The sequence below is a fragment of the Eulemur rufifrons genome, chromosome 8, assembly GCF_041146395.1.
Source record: "Eulemur rufifrons isolate Redbay chromosome 8, OSU_ERuf_1, whole genome shotgun sequence".
Lineage (NCBI taxonomy): Eukaryota > Metazoa > Chordata > Mammalia > Primates > Lemuridae > Eulemur > Eulemur rufifrons.
The window spans coordinates 33,401,275-33,424,943 of NC_090990.1; the positions used below are offsets into that span (position 1 = coordinate 33,401,275).

A 23,669-nucleotide genomic window follows, 5' to 3' on the forward strand; every position below is an offset into this window, starting at 1 on the left:
CAACTAGGCATCCTACCCCATACCCTTTGTTGCTTCAAGCTGGGAAGCAGGTTTCCTAACTAAGTTTACAACATCGCTTGCAGGGGGTCAGATTTTCTGAGTGCCTACTTGTTATTGCAGGGAGGGATTTTTGAAGGCTGGGAACCAGCTACTCTCCAAATATGGCCACGATTCAACAGTGTTGCAGAGAATGCATGGTGTGCCTTAGCCCTTGTTCTCACTATTCACTGAGATGACCATGGTGAGGCATGTGAGAAAATGAAATACCATGTCTCACTCTGAGTGACTAAGTGACCTGGATGGTTTAACCCCAGTCTTGCAGCAGGCAGTGGAGCATCAGCTTAGGGGCTTCCAGGTTTACCTCCCATCAGCCAAGAGTTAGTGTGCCTGACTCTGCAAACATCTAATACTTTCATCATACAGGGATGAAAGAATTAAGACTTGTGCTTTATCATCTTAGGATCCTGGGGAAATGGCCAGACCCTGTTGAAATGGAAAAATTAGCCAGTTCCTTGTTTTTGGATCTCAGCTGAGTCATGGCATCTGTACCAGAGAATCTGACCTTTTTTCCCCCTGGCAGCTGTTACAATTTGCCAAGTGAGATTATGTGTACCTTTGTAAAAAGGCATGTGGCCTAGATATATGATCTTTAGTGTTTTGGATTTAATTTTAAATTTTAAATAAGATCATGGCAGATGAAGCTAGAATTAATTGTCTTGCCTGAAGTTTCCAAGAGATTTTTACTTCCATACCCAAGGAGTTTAGATACAACAGTTTGACATACCTTACCCATGCCAAGTGTACAAATATTCTCTTTATTTTAATCCTTGTAACAAATCATACTCATCCATTCATTTGTTTAACAAATATTTATGGAGATGCTACCATGTGCCACGCAGTATTCTAGGCATTGAGGAATGCAGCAGAAAACAAAGCATACAAAAGCCTTGCCCTCATAGAGCTTAGATTCTTCCCCCTCACATAGCAGCTTTCTTGTAGAACAAAACGGGTCTGTCTCCATAAGTGGAGAGAGACAGACTGACTGACTCACTCTCTCACTTTTTTTTTTTTTTTGAGACAGAGTCTCACCCTGTCACCCTGACTGGAGTGCAGTGGTGTCTTCATAGTTCACTGACCTCAAATTCCTGGCCTCAAGCCATCCTCCTGCCTCAGCCTCCTGAGTAGCTGTAACTATAGGTGCATGCCACCATGCATGGCTAATTTTTTTTTTTTTCCTATTTTTAGTAGAGATGGGATCTTGCTTAGGCTAGTCTCAAACTCCTGAGCTCAAGCAATCCTCCTGCCTCAGCCTCTAGCTTAGATTCTGATGAGAAGACAGCAAAATGAATGTGCAAAACATACACAATTGTATATATTTGGGGATTGATTTCAGGATCCCCACGGGTACCAAAATCTGCAGATGCTCAAGTCCCTTTTATAGAATAGCATAGTATTTGCATGTAACATACATCTTCCCATTGCTTTATTTTTTTTTTCCCTAGTCCATTTCTTTTTTTTTTCTTTTTATTTCAGAGTATTATGGGGGTGCAAATGCTTTGGTTACATATATTGCCTTTGCACCACCCAAGTCAGAGCTACAAGCGTGCCTCCCCCAGACAGTGCACACTGCATCCATTAGGTGGGAATGTACCCAAAATTTCTGTTCATGTCCTCTGTCCATTTTTTAATGGGGTTGTTTGATTTTTTTCTTGTTAATTTCCTTAAGTTCTATATAGATTCTTGTTATCAGCCCTTTATTGAATGTGTAGCATGCAAATATTTTCTCCCATTCTGTAGGTTGTCTATTCGTGCTAATGATAGTTTCCTTGGCTGTGCAGAAGTTTTTTAATTTGATCAGGTCCCATTTATTTTTGTTGTTGCTGTGATTGCTTTGAGGGTCTTCTTCATAAATCCTTTGCCTAGGCTGATGTCTAGAAGAGTTGTTCCAACATTTTCTTTTAGAATTCTTATGGTTTCATGCCTTAGGTTTAAGTTTGTTATCCATCATGAGTTGATTTTGTGAGAGGTGTGGATCCTGTTTCAGTCTTCTACATGTGGCTTCCAATTTTCCCAGCACCATTCATTGAATAGGGATTCTTTTCCCCATTGTATGTTTTTGTCACTTTGTCAAAGATCAGATGGCTGTATGAGGATGGTTTTATATCACGTTCTCAGTCTGGTTCTATTGGTCTCTGTTCTTGTGCCAGTACCATTTTCCCATGTACTTTAAATCATCTCTAGATTATTTGTAACACCTAATACAGTGTAAATCTATGTAAATAGTTGTAAAACTGTATTTAAAAAAAAATTTTTTTTTTTTAATATATTTCTTCCACGGTTGGTTGAATACGTGGATGCAGAACCTGTGGACTCAGAGGCTGACTGTGTAGTATGTTAGATGATGGTAAGTGCTAGGAGAAAAATATATCAGGAAAGGGGGATAGACAGTTTCAGATAGAATGATCAGGGGAAATTTGCTGAGTAGATTGTACTTGAGCAAGCCTCCAGGCTGTCTGGGGAATGCTTTATATGGCAAAGGAAATACCAATTGTAAAGGCCCTGAGGCAGTGGCCTGCTTGGCCTGTTGTAAGGAAAGTGAGGGGACGATGTGGCTGGAGAGTGAACAAGAGGGAAAGAGGTGATGGAAAAACCTAGACCCAGTGATGCCTTGGAGGCCCTTCTGAGAACGCTTTTACTCAGTGAGACAGGGAGAATTTTAAGCAGAAGAGTGACATGATATTATTTACGGTAAAAAAAGATTTTTATAGCTTTATTCAAATATGATGGAAATGCAATAGACTGTACATGTGTAAACCATACAGTTTGATGAGTTTTAATATTTGTGTACATCTGTGAAACTACTTTCATAGTCATTGCACATATGACTGTTATAATGGAGATGAAGATAATGAAAGTCTCCTCATGACTCTATAATCCATTCTCTGCCTCTAGCTGGGCAATTGCTAATTTGCTGTCACTATAGTTAGCATTTTCGCGAATTTTATATAAATGGAATTGGATCAATTGAACACTTTACCGCTGTGAGTCCCTACAGGTCAAATTTCTCAATTTTGTCAGGTCAGATACCTTAATCGTGGTCAGCCCCTGCAGGTCAAATTCAAAATTTTTTTTTTTAGTGGTTTTATTTTTGAGAAAATTTTTATTTCACCTCTCCCAATGGATAGATGTTTATTTCAGAATACACTGTAGCCTATTGTTGTCAACACTTCAAACCTACTAGCCATTGACTTCCTGAAGCAGCATAATTTGTCATCCATGGAAATGTTCTTTACGTCACCAAGCAGTACAGTAGATGGTACAGCACAAAGACAGTTATTCATGGAAATGTGTTCACGGCATTTGCCAATTGTCATGGATCTCTCTTCAAAAAGAATCGTTTTTTTGCAAAATTCAACATTCCCCTCAAAATGTGGCTTCATTTTCTATTCTTATGGTCTACAGAAGTCACAGAGAAAGTGACTGCTGCTGTTAATGGATTTTCAATCCATACTGTGGTCAGTATTCTACAATTTCTATCACAAAGTGTACAAGCATTACATTGAACTGCATCTGATACAGCTTGGTGGTTCAACCCATTACTTGCAAATCACTGAGTCCTGTTTTAGCTACAAAATCAGTATCATCGTGGCCATGCTCTGGAAAGGGAAATATGGGTTTTTGGTATTGTAGATACTACCCATCAGCCAGCTGTTGTTTTTTGGGAAATTTTTGGTGACTGTTCTTCCCAAACTTTGTCGCCTATTTTGCAATGCATAGTTCAGCATAGTTCATTTTATCTTTTAGCATGTATACACAAAACATCTAGTCTTATAAAGCAAAGAACAAGACCATGTGAGGAATTTGTCGTGATATGTTGGACTCACATTTGGCTGAATTTATATGGTGCAATCGATTTGGAAATAATGCTTTCAATTCCCTTTCAGTGCATATATCAGAACTGTTTTCTCTTAATTATTATTATGTTTTGACTTTTGGTTTTAGTATATTTTAGTATAAATATCCAGGGGCAAATTTTTCCATTGAATACATCTGAAAGGCAAGTTGTTCAGTTGGTCTATGCAATCATACAGTACGGAAACATAGTCTTTCTATCTGGCTTCTTGCTTTCAGCATAATTATTTTTGAGATTCATTCATGTGTGAATCCATAGTTTATTCCTTGTTATTGCTGAGTAGTAGTGTATTGTGTAGATTTATGATGATTTATCAGTCACCTGTCAGTGGACATTGGGGATAGTTTCCAGTTTTTGGCTGTCACAAGTAATTAACAGCATATAGTTAGATCCTGCTGTTTTATCCAATTTGGCAATCTCTGCCTTAATTGGCTGTGTATTTAGAACATTTATATATGTTTTTTTCTTTCTTGAGACAATGTCTTGCTCTGTTGCCCAGGTTATAGTATGGTGGCATCATCATAGCTCATCATACCTCCAACTCCTGGGCTCAAGTGATCCTCCTGCCTCAGCCTCCAGAGTAGCTGGTACTACAGGCATGCACCACCACGCTTGACTAATTTTTAAAAAAATTTTTTTAGAGGCAGGGACTTGCTGTGTTGCCTATGCTGGTTTCTACTGTGCCCGGCCAATTTCCACTTTTTTAGAAAGTAGAAATTCATGATGCCAGAGAGAGTGGAGGGAGGACAGTGCAAGTGTACTCTCCTTGAATAAGGGAGTCAATTTTGGTAGAAACATGGTCTTTCCTATTCTTACTACAGATGGGAAAGTAGAGTATATGGATATAGATTTTTGTAATAAGACTATGCCCCCACCTTCAGTTAAATAAAAATCAAAGTTGGCAGAGATTTGGGGAAGGGCAGGGAATTGGAGGTTTGATGAGAAGATGTGAATTAGTTGTCTTGGAGAAAGAGTGAGCACATTACCTAGGTAAATGTAGTAAGATTGGCAGGAAATAATGAGGACCCCACTTAATGTTTGTTACCGTAAATATAAAGAGACACCAGCCAACATGATTCTGGATTTTTCTTCAGTCACCCTTAGTTCCCAGCTGCAGTTGCAAAATAGTTGGAAAGTGGGGTTTACAAGGGTTGGAATTTCGCCAGGACTCTGGTATCCTTGGAAGATAGCAAGGTTTCAGTTAGAGATGGAATTTAAAGCAAAGTTTTAGAAAAGAAAATTGAGGATATATAGGCAGTTGAGCTCAAGGAGGCACAGGGTAAGCTTTTCTGAAAGGTCCAGGGGTCGTGGGGGACTATGTCAAGTTAGAATGGGAGACTTGGACATTTGATGGTGACTGAGGTAATTTGGGGTGTGGGCACGATTGGATTCCTCCTGATGGTTCCTTAGAAGAAGGTGGGGTAATCATTTCTAATCATAATCTTTCTTGAGATTGACCTCAATCCCTCTGGCAGTTTCTTGTCACATTTTCAATAGCTCCTTATGATGATCTACCAGCCCTGCAGAGTCTGGCTGTGGCCTACACCATAGCTTCTATAACCTATGTCTTTTCCTGTCCTTCTAGTCACTCTCCCTTACTGCTACCCACTCTTGACTGCTTTGCTGGTTTTTTTTTTTTTTTTTGTACTATTTATTTATGGTCTTAACCGTGGTACAAGAGGATTATTAATGATAGGTAACATTTAATGACCACTTACTTTGGGCCCCTCTGTGCCTTGTCCCGAAAACATCCCTCTCCCTCCTGGCCTTCCTCCTCCTCTGTCTGGGGAGCTCAGGGTGGTGGTTTAAGGGCTGGCTCAGTGGCTGGCAGCAGGAAGTCTCTGGCTGCTTTCCTATTTCTTGAACATATCAGATTTGATCTTATCTCAGTACCTCTCTCTCTCTTTTCCCATAGCACTCTTCACTCCAGTTATGAGGACAGAGGCCTTCTCTTGTTCCCTACTCTTCCCTAGCACCTAGAACAGTGCCTGATGCATAGTAGATGTTCCGTGTCTATTTATTTGGATGACTATCAGTGGTAAACTTCCCTAATGCTTTTAAAAAATAGGCTGACTTTCAAATAAATTTATATAAACTTTTCAGTAACAAATGTTTCATGAAATGACTTTTTATCATGACTGAGTTTTCTTCAACCACAAGAAAAGTCCTCAGGCATTAACATGTAATGGAAAGCCGGTTTTATAGAAGAAATCCAGGCATTTTCTGTGAGACATGAGAATATTTTAACTTGTGCTTTTTATTTTATAAATCAAATTTGCATAGTCATTCTTCATTAGATATCATTTAAAACATGATTGTTACCCTTAGGGAGCCTTGTGTTTGTTTGGAAAGCAAACCTGAACAATAGAAAAGTGCAATGGCAGTACAAGGTAAAAGTTAAGACAGTGGCAAAAGTTATTCGGAGGTGGAACACAGTGAATTATTGAATCTAACTGGTGCAGAGAGTGATTGCTGACCCAGTTCAGTTCAAAGCAGTATACTGCCCAGTATGGTTTCACTCTTTTGTTCCTTGACAGCCACTCAAGGTCTCCAGGCCCATGGTGTGGCCCTGCTGTAACTGCCATTTTGTTTTCATTGCAGTTGTCGAACAAGTAACCGCAAGAGCTTGATTGTGACCTCTAGCACATCACCTACACTACCACGGCCACACTCACCCCTCCATGGCCACACAGGTGAGTGCCTGAAGGGTAAGAAATGAATGAGTGGCCACAGATGCCCAATTTCTTTCCTACTTCTTATTTTGTGCAGTTCAGTACATTACATCATCACTTTACTTGGCTGATCGACGCATAGAGCTCACGGGCTTGCTTTCTGTAGGAGAGTGAGCTTAGTCTGCTTTGACTCTTAGCTGTTTCTTATTTGTTCTCTCAATATTCATTTTAGTCTTGTACATATCTTGGGGCCAGGTATGTATCCAGGGTCCATGGCCTCTGTTCTAATGAGTTTTAATGGGTTATGGCTCCAGTCATCTTGGGCCATGTGATGAAGGGTTCATTAACATTTTGTCCCACCATGCCCAAGGATCAGGGCTCACAGAAAGGATTTTCTGTCTCATTGGACTCCTGTTAACTTTCCCCCATTAGACTAGGAGACAAAACAAGCAAGAGGGAATATTTGTGTCATACTGTCATTGATTTCACGTACGGGAATTAAAGCAAATGTCCTTAAGCATTTAGACTCTGCTCCATCTGGAGTATGAGCTCCTCTAGACAGTGTAAGGACCGATTTTCTTGCCTCTTACTGAGGAGTATATAAAAACTATGGGACTTGCATTGACTCAGACACACTCTGCCTCCCAAGAGAGAGGCAGAAGGAAGATTTCATTTGCATTAGGCAAGTCTTCTGGTCTAGACAATGTGTTCTTGCACCCCAGGGGTCCAGCTTTGCTGAAGGTACTGCTGCTGCTGCTATGCTCTTTATTGCTACACTGGAAGTTCTAAACCTAGGGTTAGTGGAAATGGAGCAGGCCTAGAACCATACGAAGCCTTGTTTAGAGCTTGCTGCCTGGGTGTGGTAAACTGTGGATACTGTTGTCATAAGCCTGGACCTTGTCTATCTTTGGGCAATGAAAGAAGAGTATCAAAGCAGTGAAAGAGGTTGACCTCAAGCTAAAATAAGACAGGCCCACTCTCCTAGGGTTTTTCTCCTTGCCCACAGTTTACTGAGTCTTTGGAAGAAGAAAGTAAGGGTGCATGTGGAGTAGTTATTTGAGGGTGATTCTGAAACTGAAATTTGGCCTTGGGAGAACGGTCTTACCTCCTTGAGCTCAGAATCTCTCAACCCTAGCTTGAGCACTAGCTGTCACATTAGAAGACATCACAAAGAGTACAGGAATCCCAGGGAGTTGGAGACATACTTGACCTTAAAGCAAAGCTCTCATTGTGCTTAGGTACTTGCCTCCAAAAAAATTTACTGAATTTAGCTGGATGAGCTCAAATAGCACCTCCTACCCTAGCACTTTGTAAAAACTCAGCATACATCTGACATGGCCTTTTCCTCATATAGAAATAAATTTAGCAAGTCTAGACCTTGTATATAGTTTCACAACTGTAATGTGAGTACTGGGCAGGAATGAACTACTGGCTTCTCTTCTCCAAGATGATTATTTCTCTATTTAGATTCCTGGCAGTTAGAGTTTAGAACTAAATCTTCCCTACTTAAGTGGCTTTGATTGAGAATAAATACCACCTGGCCTTTTCAGCCTGCCGGTGTCTATGGACTCTGGCTTTGAGTTCATTTGTATAACATGCTTAGTACTTCATAAATGTTAGTGTCATCTTCATCATCTCTCAGCAAATCACTGCAGAAAATCCAGAGTAGAAGAAGCGATATAAAAGCCGAATCCATGGCGTAGACTTTACTTATCCAGCTGTTGAGAAAGGCAGCACTAATTATTCAGTACAGATCAAACATGACCTTAGATTATATCCTCAGATCTTATATATACTGAAATTTGTATACATGGGACATTCTAAGACCCTTTAACTTCACATTTAAGTCTTGAATCTGTTGAATGAATCCTGTTAATTTGAACGTAGGTTCATTTATTCTATACAGTTCAATTCAGTATTAAATACCTGCTATATATAAGTAGATTATTAGATACCTATTACATATAAGTAGGTTACAGCTTTAGTAAGATCAGTTCAGTAGGCACTTAGCCATTCTGAATGACACTTCCTAGTTTATTTTTTAATTAATAAACTTTATTTTTTAGTATAATTTTAGGTTCACAGCAAAATGGAGGAAGGTGTGGAGATATACCTTGTACCCCCCCACCCTCACACAAGCACAGGCTCCCCATTATCAATATTCTCCACCAGAGTGGTACATTTGTTATGATTGACACATCGTTACCTAGTCAATAGTTTACATTATTGGTGGCATATATTCTATGTATTTGGACAAATTTATAATGACATGTATTCACCATTATAGTATCATATAGAGTATTTTCACTGCCCTAAAAGTTGTCTGTGCTCTGTCATCTCTCTCTCCCCTTGACCCCTCGCGTCCACTAATCTTATTGTCTCCATAGTTTTGCCTTTTCCAGAATGTCATATAGTTATATAGTTGTAATCATACAGTATGTAATCTTTTCAGATTGACTTGTTTCACTTAGTAATAGGTATTTAAGTTTCCTCCATGTTTTTTCATGGCTTGATAGTTCACATTTCTTCTTAGCACTGAATAATATTTTACTGTCTGGATATACCACAATTTATTTATCCACTCACCTACTGAAGGATCTCTTGGTTGCTTTCAAGTTTTTGGTTTGTTTGTTTTTCTTCCCCTTTCTATAGCTGGGGAATCAAGTTTTGTCAATTGTGAATAAAGCTGCTGTGGTCCGTTTCATCTAGATTATCAAATTTGTGGGCATAGAGTTATTCATAATATATTAGTAATTTGTCTTCTCTCTTTTTTCCTTAGGTAGTCTAGCTAGAGGCTTATCTTATTGATCTTTTCAAACAACCAGCTTTTGGTTTTGTTGATTTTCTCTGTTGATTTTGTTTTCAATTTTATTGATTTCTTCCCTAGTTTTAATTCTTTCTGTTCTTCTGCCTACATAGGATTTAGTTTGGTCTTTTTCTAGTCTCTTAAGGTGGACACTTAAGAGTATTGACTTTAGGGCTGGGCGCGGTGGCTCACGCCTGTAATCCTAGCACTCTGGGTGGATCGCTCAAGGTCAGGAGTTCGAGACCAGCCTGAGCAAGAGCGAGACCCCCGTCTCTACTAAAAATAGAAAGAAATTAGCTGGCCAACTAAAATATATATAGAAAAAATTAGCCGGGCATGGTGGTGCATGCCTGTAGTCCCAGCTACCCGGGAGGCTGAGGCAGTAGGATCGCTTAAGCCCAGAAGTTTGAGGTTGCTGTGAGCTAGGCTGATGCCACGGCACTCACTCTAGCCTGGGCAACACAGCGAGACTCTGTCTCAAAAAAAAAAAAAAAAAAAGAGTATTGACTTTAGATCTTCTTTTCTAATATATGCATTCAATTGTATGAATTTCCTTTTAAGGACTGCCTTCACTGCATCTCACATATTTTGATAAGTTGTGTTTTCATTTTCATATAGCTCAAAATGTTTCAAAATTTCTTTTGACATTTCTTATTCGATGATGTGTTAAATAGAAATATGTTGTTTAATCTTCAATTATTTGGGGATTTGGCAGCTATCTTTCTATTATTAATTTCTGATTTAATTTCATTATAGTCTAAGAACAGACATTGAATGATTTCTATTCTTTTAAATTTGTTAAGGTGTGTTTTCTGGCCCAGAATGTGGTCTATTTTGGTGAATGTTCCATGTGAAGTTGAGAAGAATGTGTAATCTGTTTTGGGATAAAGTACTGTGTAGATGTCAGTTGTATTCAGTTAATTCATAATACTGTTGGATTCAACTGTGTTCTTCTAATTTTTCTGCTTGTTGGGTCTGTTCATTTCTGATAGAAGGGTATTAAAGTCTCCAGCTATAATAGGGGATTCATGTATTACTCCTTTCAGTTTTGTAAGTTTTGCCTTATGTATTTTTATGCTCTGCTGTTAGGCATGTACACATTAAGTAATGTTATGTCTTCTTGGAGAATGGACCCTTTTGTCATTATATAAGGCCCCTTTTATCCTTGATAACTTTCCTTGCTCCAATAACTACTTTCTTTTGATTTATGTTAGCATGATAAATCTTTCTTCATCCTTTACTTTTAATCTATATATGTGTTTATATTTAAAGTGGGTTTCTTGGAGACAACATAGTGGGTTTTATTTTTTTTGATCCACTCTGACAACCTCTTGTGTTTTTTTTTTTTCCCTCTTGGGACAGAATCTCCCTCCATAGCCCCGGGTTGAGTACAGTGGCTTCATCATAGCTCACTGCAACCTCAAACTCCTGGGCTCAAGCAGTCCTCCTACCTCAGCCTTCTGAGTAACAGAGACTATAGGCACATGCCCCCATACCTGGCTGATTTTTTATCTTCTTAATTTTTTGTAGAAATGGAGTCTCACTATGTTGCACAGGCTGGAATTTCTGTTTTTTAACTGGTGTTTTTAGACCATTGATGTTTAAGGTGATTATTGAGGCCGGGTGTAGTGCCTCACACCTGTAATCCTAGCGCTCTGGGAGGCCAAGGCAGGTGGATCATTTGAACTCAGAAGTTTGAGACCAGCTTGAGCAAGAGCGAGACCCCATCTCTACTTAAAAAAAAAATAGAAAGAAATTAGCTGGACAACTAAAAATATATAGAGAAAAAATTAGCTGGGCATGGTGGCGCATGTCTGTAATGCCAGCTACTTGGGAGGATGAGGCAGAAGGATTGCTTGAGCCCAGGAGTTTGAGGTTGCTGTGAGCTAGGCTGATGCCACGGCACTCTGGCCCAGGCAGCAGAGTGACTCTGTCTCAAAAAAAAAAAGTGACTGTTGATACAGTTGGATTAATATCTACCACATGTTTTACCTTTTTTTAATTCTTTGTTTCTATTTTTTATCTTCCATGTTTTTCTTTTTTTGTGGTTTTAATAGGGCATTTTATATTTCATTTTCTTTCATTTCTTAGCATATCGGTTCTACTTTTTTTTTAAATGGTTGCCCTAGAATTTGAAACATAAATTTACAAAGTAAAGTTGACCCTAGAACATTGTGGGGGTTGGGGTGCTAACTTCTATACAGTCAAAAATCTGGATATAAATCTTCCCAAAAACTTAACTACTAATAGCCTACTTACTATTGACCAGGAGCCTTACCAGTAACATAAACAGTTGATTAACACATGTTTTGTATATGTATTATAGACTGTATAGTTATGGTAAGGTCAGGTAAAGGAAAGAAAATGTTATTAAGAAACGCATAGGAAGACAAAATGTATTTGTTATTTAAGTGGAAGTAGGTCATTCATCCTTATCATCTTTACATTGAGAACATGGGGGGAGGGGAGGGGTTTGGTCTTGCTGTCTCAGGAGTGGCAAGGTGTTGAAGAAGTGGAGGAAGGGGAAGCAGGTGAGGCAGGCACACTCCCTATAACTTTTGTTGAGAAAAATCTGCATATAAGTGGACCCATGCAGTTCAAACCTGGATTCATGGGTCAACTGTAATTCAAATCCACTTGCATATGCATATATGTGTGTGTATATATACATATATTAATATAATTAAAGACATTGTTGCTATTACAGGTTGAGCATCCCAAATTTGAAAATCTGAAACCTAAGATGCTTCAAAATTTGAAACTTTTTGAGCACCAACGTGATGCTCAAAGGAAATGCTCATTGGAATGTTTAGGATTTTCAGGTTTGGGATGCTCAACCAGAAGGTGTAATGGAAATATTCCAAAATCTGGAAAAATTCAAAATCTGAAACACTTCTGGTCCCAAGCATTTCAGATAAGGGTTACTTTAACCTGTATTATTTTGAACAAACTGTTATCTGTTATCTGTTAGGTGAATTAAGAGTAAGAAAAATAGAAGTTTTTATTTTACATACTCTGATTCTTTCTTTATATAGAGCTCAATTTCTCACCTATATAATTTTTCTTTATGGACAACTTATTTTAACATTTCTTGCAAGATAGTTATACTGGTATCAAATTCCCTCATATTTTGTTTGAGAAAGTCTTACTTCTCCTTTACTTTTGAAGGATAATTTCACAGAATATAGAATTTTAGGTTGGTCAGGTTTTTTTGGTTTTTTTCTCTCAACACTTTTAATATTTCACTCCACTGTTGTCTTGCTTGTGTAGTTCCTAAGGAGAATTTGGATGTAATTCTTGTCTTTGTTCTATAGGTAAGGTTTTTTTTTCCCTCTGGCTTCTTTTAAGATTTTTCCTTTATGTTTGATTTTCTGTGATTTGAATATGATATGCTTAGGTATAGTTTTTTTTTTAATTTATCCTGCTTGGTGTTTTTTGAGTTCCCTGAATCCTGTGACTTGGTGTCTGGTGTTAATTTGGGGAAATTTTCAATCATTGTTTCACATAATTCTTCTGTTTCTTTCTCTTTTTCTTCTTCTTGTATTCCTGTCACCTGTATATTATACCTTTTTTAGTTGTCCCACAGTTCTTCAGTATTCCATTCATTTTTTTTTTCAGTCTTTTTTGTCTTTTCTTTTCAGTTTTGGACGTTTCTATTGTCATATCCTCAAGCTCACAGATTCTTTCCTCAGCCATGTCCGGTCTACTAATGAGCCCATCAAAGGCTTTCTTCAGTTCTGTTACATGTTTTTGATCTCTAGCATTTTCTTTTGATTCTTTCCTGGAATTACCATCTTTCTGCTTACTTTATCTGTTCTTGTGCGTTGTCTGCTTTTTCCATTAAAGCTTTTAGCATAATCACAATTTTAAAAAATTCCTCGTTTGTTAATTCTAGCATTCCTACCATGTCTGACTCCGGTTCTGATGCCTGTTCTACCTCTTCAAACTCTATTTTTTTGCCTTTTAGTATGCTTTGTAACTTTTTGTTGAAAGGTAGACATGACATACGGGGTAAAAGTAACTGCGTTAAGTAGGCCTTCAGTGAGGTAGTGGTAAGGCATGGGGGGAGGGGAAGCACTCTGTAGTCCTGTGAGTAGATCTCCTCTTCGGTGAGACTGTGTTGGGCTGTGAGCTGCACTGTGCTTCTCAGCCCCACCATTCCTACCCCCTCATTGGGTGGGACAGGAAGGCTGTAGGTGGCTGGAGTTGGGTATTCCCCTTCCTCTAGGTAGGGTAGACCCTGTTAAAACCCCAGCATATTAGGCAGTAATAAAATTGTTTCTCCCTAGGGCAGGCCTTGCTCAGAAGGAGAGAGTGTTCTGACCTATTTCAAAATGGTGCCTTTTCCCCTCCCCCTGCTGGAATCAGTAGGAAATTTTACTGTGAGGACGTGGTAGAGCTCCTGTGGATAAAACTTGCAAAAATGTGGGGGCCTCCCAGAGGTCCTCTTGGGGTTTTTAGCTCGCAGTATAGTCGTCACCAAGGCTCTGATGACTCGTCTGTTACAGTTCAGGTTTCCCTACCCCATCACTGGTTGCTGTGGAGACTTCTGCTTGTGATTGTGATTCTTTGTATCTGCCTGTCTGTCTTTATAGTTTTAGGAGCAGTGACTTGTCCTGTGACCTGAGTTCTCTGACAGATCTAAGAACAGTTGATTTTACAGTTTGTTCAGCTCTTTACTTGATAAGATAGAGTGGCAGCACCTAAGCTGTTTACATGCCAGACCAGAAACCAGAAGCCAGTTCAAGTTTTTTTTTTTTACCTGTAGAATATTCCATTGTATAACTGTACAACAGTTTACATATTCATTTTCTTAGTCATGTACATTGTATTTGTCTGAGTCCAGTGGGGAGATAGAGACCAGTGATTTAAACATGTGAAGTTTAATAGAAAGGATATAAACTATGATAATAAGCAAGTAACTTTAACATGCAAGAGAACTCTGTAGGGTGCCATAGAGCTGAAAGGAGGGAGTACTCAAGGGGGAACAAACTTGGAAGGACTCTCTAGGCTGGATTTAGACCTTGTTGGAAAGTATGTAGTTGCAGCCCACTGGATGGCAGAGATGTTTTCTGGTTTGCGCAGGTCAAAGCTGGCCCGGTCACTGAGCAGTCAGGCAGCCCCCTGGAGCACAGGTGAGTCACAGCCAGTGGTCAGGCCTGCAGAGAAAGGGGGGTTGCTGCTTTGAGTGGGGGCACTGGAACACATTTTGTATCCTCAGGGTGTGGAAGACAAACCCCCTGGGATGGGGATGGAGAACACGAGCAGAGGGGGGCAGGCCTGAAGCACACAGTGTCCTTGTAGGTAGAGCTGTGGGAAGGGCACCACTGCCTATCCTCATGCCCACACCACTGACTGAAGATGCAGTTGCTAGAATTAGCACCAGGAACCTCTTTCTTCTGCTACGTCCCTCCAACACCTGCTACTGAGAAAGTTAACATTGTGCTCACTATAAAGGTAAATGGTTAAATGAATCCTTTCCGAGCCAGGCCTGGTAATGGGCACCTGTAGTCCCAGCTGCTTAGGAGGCTGAGGTGGGAGGATCACTTGAGCCCAGGAGTTTGAGGCTGTGATGCACTGTGACTGCACCACTGCACTCCAGCCTCTGACAGAGCAAGAACCTGGCTTTTAAAATAAGAGGTGGGGCGAGGGGAGGGGGGAGTCTCTCCTTTATCACAGAACAAGTATTAAAGGATGAATTTGGAACTGAACAGCATTAAATTGATAACTAGCACAGACATTTAGATTGTTTTCACTATTTTAGTCAACACTACAACAAACTTCTTCTTCATATTTGTTTTGTATATATGTACAGAGGCTTTCTAACATTTATATGTAGCATGGAATTGCTGAGTCTTGGAATGTACTGTATAAATTTTTAGGAATAGGATCAATAGGTCAGAGAGCATGCATGTTTTAATGATGTTTGTTACATATCATTTAGCTGATTTTAAACTAGTAGACTGGAAGTGAGAGTGTGTCATAAGGCCAGTATGGTGCCTCAACACGTGTAATCCCAGCAGTTTGGGAGGCCGAGATGGGAAGATCACTTGAGCCCAGAAGTTTAAGATCAGCCTGGGCAATATTGAGACCCCCATCTCTACAAAAAGAAAAGTAATCTAAAAAAAAAAAAAAAAAAGATTCAGTCCTTATCATTCAAGGTCAAGCTCAAGTCTCAGTGTTGAGTAGGAGGATCCAGCTGCCAATTCTGGGTAAGGACCCCCACTGTGAGGATGTCAGAGACCATAACAATGCCACCCACCAGTAGGAACCCACAGACCTCAGCTCACTGCATCTTCTATGGGTTTGGAGTGTCCAAGGAGCACTCAACACACAAGACACTTAGCTCACAGAAAGGGAAGAGATGCAGCAAGATCAGCATCTATAGTGTGCACCAATCTTCTGTGGCCACTGGGTCCCTTCAGTAGCCTGCAGAGGGTGATGAACTGCACACACCCCTCTCATGCTGCAGGCAAAGATCCTGTTCCCATCCCGTGGTGGGGAGATACACTGGTGGGGCTGGCCAGGTGCCATATGACACATACACTTAAGCAATACAAAGAAGTTTACTGCATACCCAGAACAGGGGGAAAGTTTCTCCTGATAAGGAAGAAGAATCTGGGGCCAAGTGACAGCTCTGCATACAGCTTTCATATAAGGGAATGTTCCAGAGTCAGGGCACTAATTGGGCAGTCCCAAAGAGTGGTGGCAGGTCGTATGATGGCTGGCTGCTTCCCCTACACTCAGTAATTTGCCCCTCTTTACTCCCTAACATTTGCAGCCTCCTCACTTCTCTCTGCCATAATAAATCCACTTGGACTAGTTTCATTATCCCTATTCCTATTTATGTCAATCACCACAGTAACTCGTAGGTTACTCACACTCCCATCACCTGCACTTTTTTTTTTTTTTTTTTTGAGACAGAGTCTCACTTTGTTGCCCAGGCTAGAGTGAGTGCCATGGCGTCAGCCTAGCTCACAGCAACCTCAAACTCCTGGGCTCAAGCGATCCTCCTGCCTCAGCCTCCCGAGTAGCTGGGACTACAGGCATGCGCCACTATGCCCGGCTAATTTTTCTATATATATATTTTTAGTTGTCCATATAATTTTTTTCTATTTTTAGTAGAGACGGGGTCTCGCTCTTGCTCAGGCTGGTTTCGAACTCCTGACCTTGAGCGATCCACCCGCCTCGGCCTCCCAGAGTGCTAGGATTACAGGCGTGAGCCACCGCGCCCGGCCGACCTGCACTCTTAATTCATACAAACCTTTGAATGTCCCCTCTTCCGTCACTTTCTCTCATCCCTCCCTGACTCTTGAAACCCTTCCAGTGTACCCTTTGGAATTCACAATCCATTACCAGCAAAATCTCCTATATTTACCTGTGTTCTCTGGCGTTCCTTCTTCTTGTTGCAGTGTAATTATAGGGGAAGGAGAGGGTAGAACACTGATCGTCCTGCAGCTTGCTCGAGTGTTAGCTCTTTTCTCTCCCACAACCTCATACGCTGGGTCTCAGAGTCAGAGTGTGTATCCTCTTTGCCTTTTCATTATTCTCCTTCTCCTCGCCCTCATCACCTCAGACTTTGAATCTTATACCATTACATTATATCACTTAATATACCCATCATTGCAACTGTAAAAATCTTCCACACACGGCAGTTGTAAAAATTTTAGTTCTTGACACCTGTTAATGTCATCAGTTTTACTGCTGTGGTGTTCTCGATGGTTTCAGTGTACTCATAATCGATCTTTCCGATTCCTGGGACTTTCCATTCTTAGAACTCCTATCCTCCAGTGAACTTCTTCTCCACCCTACCTCAATCACTTATGCCCTCGATCTATACTGTAGACCTTGTCTCCATAATTCAATATCCTTCTTCCTGCTTCTAAGCACCGCCTCCAATCTTTCTAGTTTGCGCCATCTAGAAACCCCACCCCTGAAAACCAATTATTTGCTCCCAAGACATCCAGTCCTTGGGACCCTTACGTAACTGCACTGAGATGTTTTGTAGACATCTGTATGAGTAATTCAATATGTTTGTCTTGGTTCAGGGAAAAAAGGCTGCAGATACAAATGTTGGACTTTGAGCATATAAAAAGATTTTAAAGCTGTTTGTCTGGACGTGATCACCTAGGGAGTAAGCATAGACAGAAAGGGCTAAAGGTATAAGGACTGGGCCCTGGGACATTCCAGTTTTTATAAGTCAGGGGAATGAAGAGAAGCCAAAAAGTAAAGAGGAAAACTTAGAAAGTGTGGTGTCCTGGAAGACACATAAAAAGAGTATTTCAAGGAATACAGAGAGATCACCTGAGCCAAGTGCTGTAGACAGATCAAGTGAGATGAGATCTGAGAATTACCAGTGGGATGTAGCAATGTGTTGTCATTGTTGACACTGATTAGCTATTTTGATGGAATGATAGGGGAAAAACCTAATTGGAGAGTCAAGAAAGAAAGGGAAAAAGAAAATGGAGATAGTAACTGTAAACAGTTTGTTGAAGGAGTTTTGCTGTAAGAAAGAGTAGGAACGAAATGCAAAGATGAGAGGCTGGGCGAGGTGGCTCACGCCTGTAATACTAGCACTCTGGGAGGCTGAGGCAGGAGGATTGCTTGAAGTCAGGAGTTCAAGACCAGCGTGAGCAAGAGCAAGACCTCATCTCTTCAAAAAATAAAAAAATTAGCCAGGAGTGGTGGCACACACCTGTAGTCCCAGCTGCTCAGGAGGCTGAGGCAGGAGGATCGCTTGAGCCCAGGAGTTCGAGGTTGCAGTGAGTTATAATGACACCACTGCACTCTACCCAGGGCAACAGAGCAAGAGTCTGTCTCAAAAAAAAAAAAAAAAAAAAGAGATGGGAGAAAGAATGCACTTCAGAAATGTTGTCTGATTTCTGGCCCTATGAAGAGCTGAAGTTCGTAATCATAAACATAAAGTGAGTCTAGTCAGGTTTTTGTGTGGCTTTCTCTAGAAACTTCTAATAGAGGCTAGGATATTGGAAAGATCATCTATAAGAATATTATAATCAATCCTGACAGGAATTATGATAAAGAGAATGTCAGTAGCATTAATCTTCAGGTGCTGTGGTGTTTTACAGCTTTCACCACAGCTGCGTCAGCTGACAGTTGTTATCATTATGGTCGGAACTGTTCAGGTGATAAAAGGCCGATGAAAGTCATCCATCATCATTAGCAAGGAAGCAGTATACGTCATCAGCAGCAGGTTCTTGGAAATATACAGCACTTTCCCAATTTTGGTGTTCAGCTTGAAAAAGGACTTGTCAGAACAAACCATGTCATCAAAATTTAATGTGCATTGAAAATAAGCTTCATCATGTGATATGCAGAATTTCCAAATGTATTTTTAAATACAAATAAAACTAGAATTTAAAAAAAAAAGAGAGAGAGAGAGAGAGAGAATGTCAGTGATGCAGGAGGAAGAATCTTTTATGAGTGAAGGGAGTGTCCTAAAGGTGACTTCAGCAAGGAGGGCCATTGATTGATAGAGTCTGATGACATAACTTCAGACCTGGGTGTTTTTATAGAAAAAGCAGGTGGAGAAGGCCTAGAAGAATGAGGAGCCAACAGGATGTTTATCCCATCTCTAGGTCCAGTGCCACAGGAGTGTGTGAAAGCAGTTATCACTGTGTCCACAGGGGACAGTCATGTTTCAACTGATATGGTAAGGGCTATACTAAATGTATGTCCAGGGTGCTTAGGAGTACAAAAGTTAAGGATGTGTGGCCCAAGCTAGTCATTTAAGCAAGATGTTCTTTTCGTAGTTAGCTCATTGAATGATGGTAGAAAGCTCATTCCAAGCAAAGGAAAAGTTCTGTTAGTATCAAATAGAATGGTATGTTTAGAACATGAAAAGTATAGGCCATTATAATCTGTATTCTGATTATAAAGTGTTAATTGGATGTGGATGGGTAAGCAGGAGGTCATGGAGGTCTATATGCAGTGCTGAAGGGTTGAGGTATCAGTGTCCCATGGTGTGAATTTCTTTTTACCTAAGATCTGAGGACCATGGATAATTTTAGGAGCTCTGTAAACCTCCTAAAATTATTATCCCTAATTAATATATATACCTATGTTCATTTTCTTGTGGAGAGTGTTTATCATATTTTCCAAAGGTTATTTCTTAATCTAAAAAGTGGATGTTTGAAGGTTTGAAACAGGAAAGTGAAGGTTGACATGGTCAAATTTGATCCTTGAAGGAGTGCAGAAAATAGATTTAATGAGAATGCAAGGAAAAGTCTGGAAAAATAAAAACCACATTATTCTAACAGGTTACCACTGACGAAGAAAAGTAAAAGAGGAGCTTTCACTTACGTTCAACTTGCTCCTTTTTTTTTGCCGTGAGAATATAATTCTTGAATTGTATGATTAGAAATATTAAAATAAAGGTTATTAGATGAGGGCAGTGCTGGCAGTTGGAAGGCCAGTTAAGAGGCCATTACCATTGTCAAGATGTTGGGGAAGTTGGGTAAAGGTGGCTCAGGTCTGTAATCCTAGCACTTTGGGAGGCTGAGGCGGGAGGATTGATTGAGCCCAGGAGTTGGAAGCTGCAGTGAGCTATCATCGCATCACTGCACTCCAGCCTGCGCGACAGAGTAAGACCCTGCCTCTAACAAAACAAAAAAATAGTTTAAATATTTTCTTCAAAATATTAGTATTCTAATGTCTTAACCTTCCCTCCTCCAAAATAAGACCAATTCAAATTATTGATTGTCTTCTGCCACAGACTTAACAGTGGTAGCAATTTTGGCATCTTTATGATGAAGTGAATATTGGAGAAATAAAAACACAATAAAGGTAGCACAGATTTTTTAGGCCTTAGAATCCAAGTTCCAGGCACAGATCCTGTAGAAACCCTGGAATTTCCTGCAACTGTAGCGTTGTTTAATGAGGTGACTCATGGTGAGCCTCTAGATAGTGTCAAGATGGGGACTGGTCACTAAAAAGACCAACCACGTTACTAGAGGGTTGGAACTTTGGGCCAGCCTGTCCTCTGAGAAAAGGATAGGGGCTGGGAGATGACTTTAGTTGTTTAGCCAGTCATTTAATCAGTCATGCCTATGTCATAAAATAAAAATAAAAACTCTGGACAACCTAAGCTCAGTAGAGTTTCCTGGTTGGTGAACATATGTATGTGTCAAGAGGTGACACTCCCTGATTCCACAAGGAGAGGGCACAGGAGCTCTGCTTTCTCTCTCACACCTCACTCTTGCTGTGTGTACCCTTTATAATAAAACTATAATAATAAGTATGGTGTTTTCGTGAGTTATGCGAGTTGTTGTAGTGAATTATTGAACCTGAGGCCATGGGAACTCCTGAATTTATAGCTAGTCAGTCAGAAGTACAGGTGGTCTCGAGGACCTTCTCCCCTAAGCCTCATGGCTATTGTGGGAAATGAGGCAGTCTTATTGAGGACTTTGCTCTGAACCTGTGGAGTCTGTGCTAACTCCTTGTGGGTGGTGTCAGAGTTGAATTGCAATACACACTGTTTGAGGTAATGTCAGAATAAAAGTCTATTGGAGTCTGGCCAGTTGGAAGGAATGCTTGTTTATTACATTGTCAGCTTCCAGTTGGTGGGAATCCATCATTATTTCCCCTTGCACTACAGATGCTTTTTGCCAGAGATTTTCATCACACACAGTGGTCTGTGTTTTGTGATGTCCTGGCAACAACTCCATAACTTAAAAGTCATTTCTTTCCTCCGACTTTGGCCATATTTGGTATATAAAATGTTGAATTGTGAATCAGCTCTAAAAAATTCTAATAAACAAATATATGAACCTTAAAAATCAATTATTAATTGATAGATTAATGTATGTACTACTTACAGTACTTATTATTTATACTGGAATAAATATTTACTGTATGGTGCCTTTAGTTCTGGTAGATACCATCGAGGATTCAATTTAAGACTCAGAAAAAGTCTTTCATATATAAGCTGTTTAAACTAACTCTGGTTGAACACATTCTGATTTTATTGTCATGACCTTATGGAGGTCCTAATTACTTTTCATTTGGCTTATTGAAGAAACCCCCAAACTCTTTTTCTTTCTTAATCCGTTCTAAATTTTTGAGCTGGACACTTTTTCTAATATATTAGTTTGTGTCTGTCATCCTACTTACTACTTAGAACTTTTCAATAGCAACATTTTCCAAAGAGCATCCCTGAAGATGATCTGTTTCAATGTAGGGAGAATATATTAATACTTCTCATTTTTTTATCATAAGAAATAAGAATTGGGCGTTACCAGTACTTAAGATATGGATTGATAGTGGTACCCTCATTAGCTCCATGTGTCATACTGTGTCATAAGTTGTACTGATGTATCATGAGCAAAGAATAGAATTTCACAATATACCCCCTGTTACTCATACCCTTCAGCATAGTGTCGTACTGCAGTATTGAATTTTTACAATATAGGTGCAGAGGGACCTTTGATAATGTGTTGTACAAGAAGGAAATTTACTGGGTGTCTTACGGCAAATTACTTAAAAGAATGGCCAAACTTAATAATGTGATACATTTTTCTTTTGCAAAATGTTAAGTGTTTCAAATTTTCTCACCTTTTCTGTGCTAACAAGTGGTTTTTAGTAGTATGCTGCCTAGGAGATATTTGGGGGCTGGCGTAAATATTAATACTTATAGTCCATCTTTTAAGGATGAATGTGATATTTTAACATTGAGTAATAAAAAAGTAGCTACATTTTGAGAGGAATTTGTGCTATGGAGAAAGCATTTTCAAAATGGATATTTGGAAATGTTCTCATCTATATGTGATTTTTGTTGAGAAAAATTGTGCCACCTTTAAAAACTGATAGATAAATCTACCACTTAACATTGGCAATAATGTTTCTAATCTTCCAAATGGAAGGTTCAATCAATTTTGAACCTATTTGTTAAAAATATAAAACTATAATGCGTCTCTATTGGTTTCTAAGAAAAACTGCTGCTATCACAGAACATAGAAATTTATCATCCTTTGGAGGGAATTGAAAAACGAGTATCATTATTTAATAAGTAGAGCCATCAATGTACTTCTTCCATTGGGAGCTACATGTCTTTGTGAGGTTTATTTTTTATCTGTAATAAAACCAAGTCAAAAGTCTAAATTTAAAAACAAAACCAGAAAGGGATTTAGACCCACGATTTCTAAAAATATGAGCCCTCTTCAATTACATTTCACTCTCAGAAAAGAGTAAAAACTTCTGTACCATGACTAAAACAAAATATTTAAAATATTTGTTTTACTTATATTATTTAGAATTATTTTAAGACAAATTTCATTGAGATATAATGGGCATACAATATTCAAAGTATACAGTTTGATAACTTTTGACATAGTATATACATCCGTGAAAACATCACCACAATCAAAATAGTGAATATCTGTATAATCTCCTAAAGTTTCCTCATGTCGTTTTGTAACTCCTTCCATCTCCAGACAACCACTGGTCTGCTTTTTATTGCTTATAGATTACTTTGAATTTGGTAGAATTTCATCTAAATGGAATTACAGAGTATATACTTTGTCTTTTGTCTTGCTTTTTGTCCTTTGGATTTCCATATAAATTTTAAAATCAGGTTATCAAAAAGGCAGCTGGGGTTTTGATTGGGATTGTGCTGAATTTGTAGATTAGGAGACAATTGACTTCTTACCAATATTGAATCTTCTAAGCCATGAATATGGTTTATTTGTCCATTTATTTAGGTCATCTTTAATTTCTCCAAACAGTGTTTTGTGTAGTTCGTGTACATCCTTTGTGAGATTTGTCACTAAGTATTCCATTTTTTATGCAACTGTAAATTATATTTTTTTAATTTCTGATTATTTTTTTAAATTTCTGATTATTGCTAGTAATATACATGTAATTGATTTTTGCTCATATGTTGATATTGTATCCTGCAGCCTTTTGCTAACTCACCTGTTCTAGTAGCTTTATTAAAGATTCTGTTGGATTTTCTACATAAACATTCATGTTGTTCATAAATAAAGACAGCTTACCTTATTCCATTGGACTGGATCCTCCAGTATAATTTTGAATGAAATGGTGAGCACAGACATCCTTTCCTTGTTCCTGATCTTAGAACATTTTGTCTTTACTGTTACTGCGATGTTAGCTATAGGTTTGTCATAGATACACTTTATCAACTTAAGAATGTGTCCTATTCTTAGAGTGCTGAAAGTTTTTATCAAAAATCATTGTTGGATTTTTGTCAAACGCTTTTTCTGTATCTGATGAGATGATAGGTTTTTTTCTTTATTAGCCTATT

The 23,669-nt window shown here is 39.2% G+C and overlaps 1 protein-coding gene across 2 annotated transcripts in view; it reads left to right on the forward strand.

Moving 5' to 3' along the window:
- MAST2 (microtubule associated serine/threonine kinase 2) overlaps positions 1 to 23,669 on the forward strand; it is a 196,910-nt gene that overhangs the window by 129,637 nt on the left and 43,604 nt on the right. For both annotated transcript variants that reach the window (XM_069479909.1, XM_069479908.1), the window contains exon 5: positions 6,515 to 6,606. In XM_069479909.1, the coding sequence (XP_069336010.1) occupies positions 6,515 to 6,606 (92 nt within the window). The remainder of the gene's footprint in view (positions 1 to 6,514; positions 6,607 to 23,669) is intronic.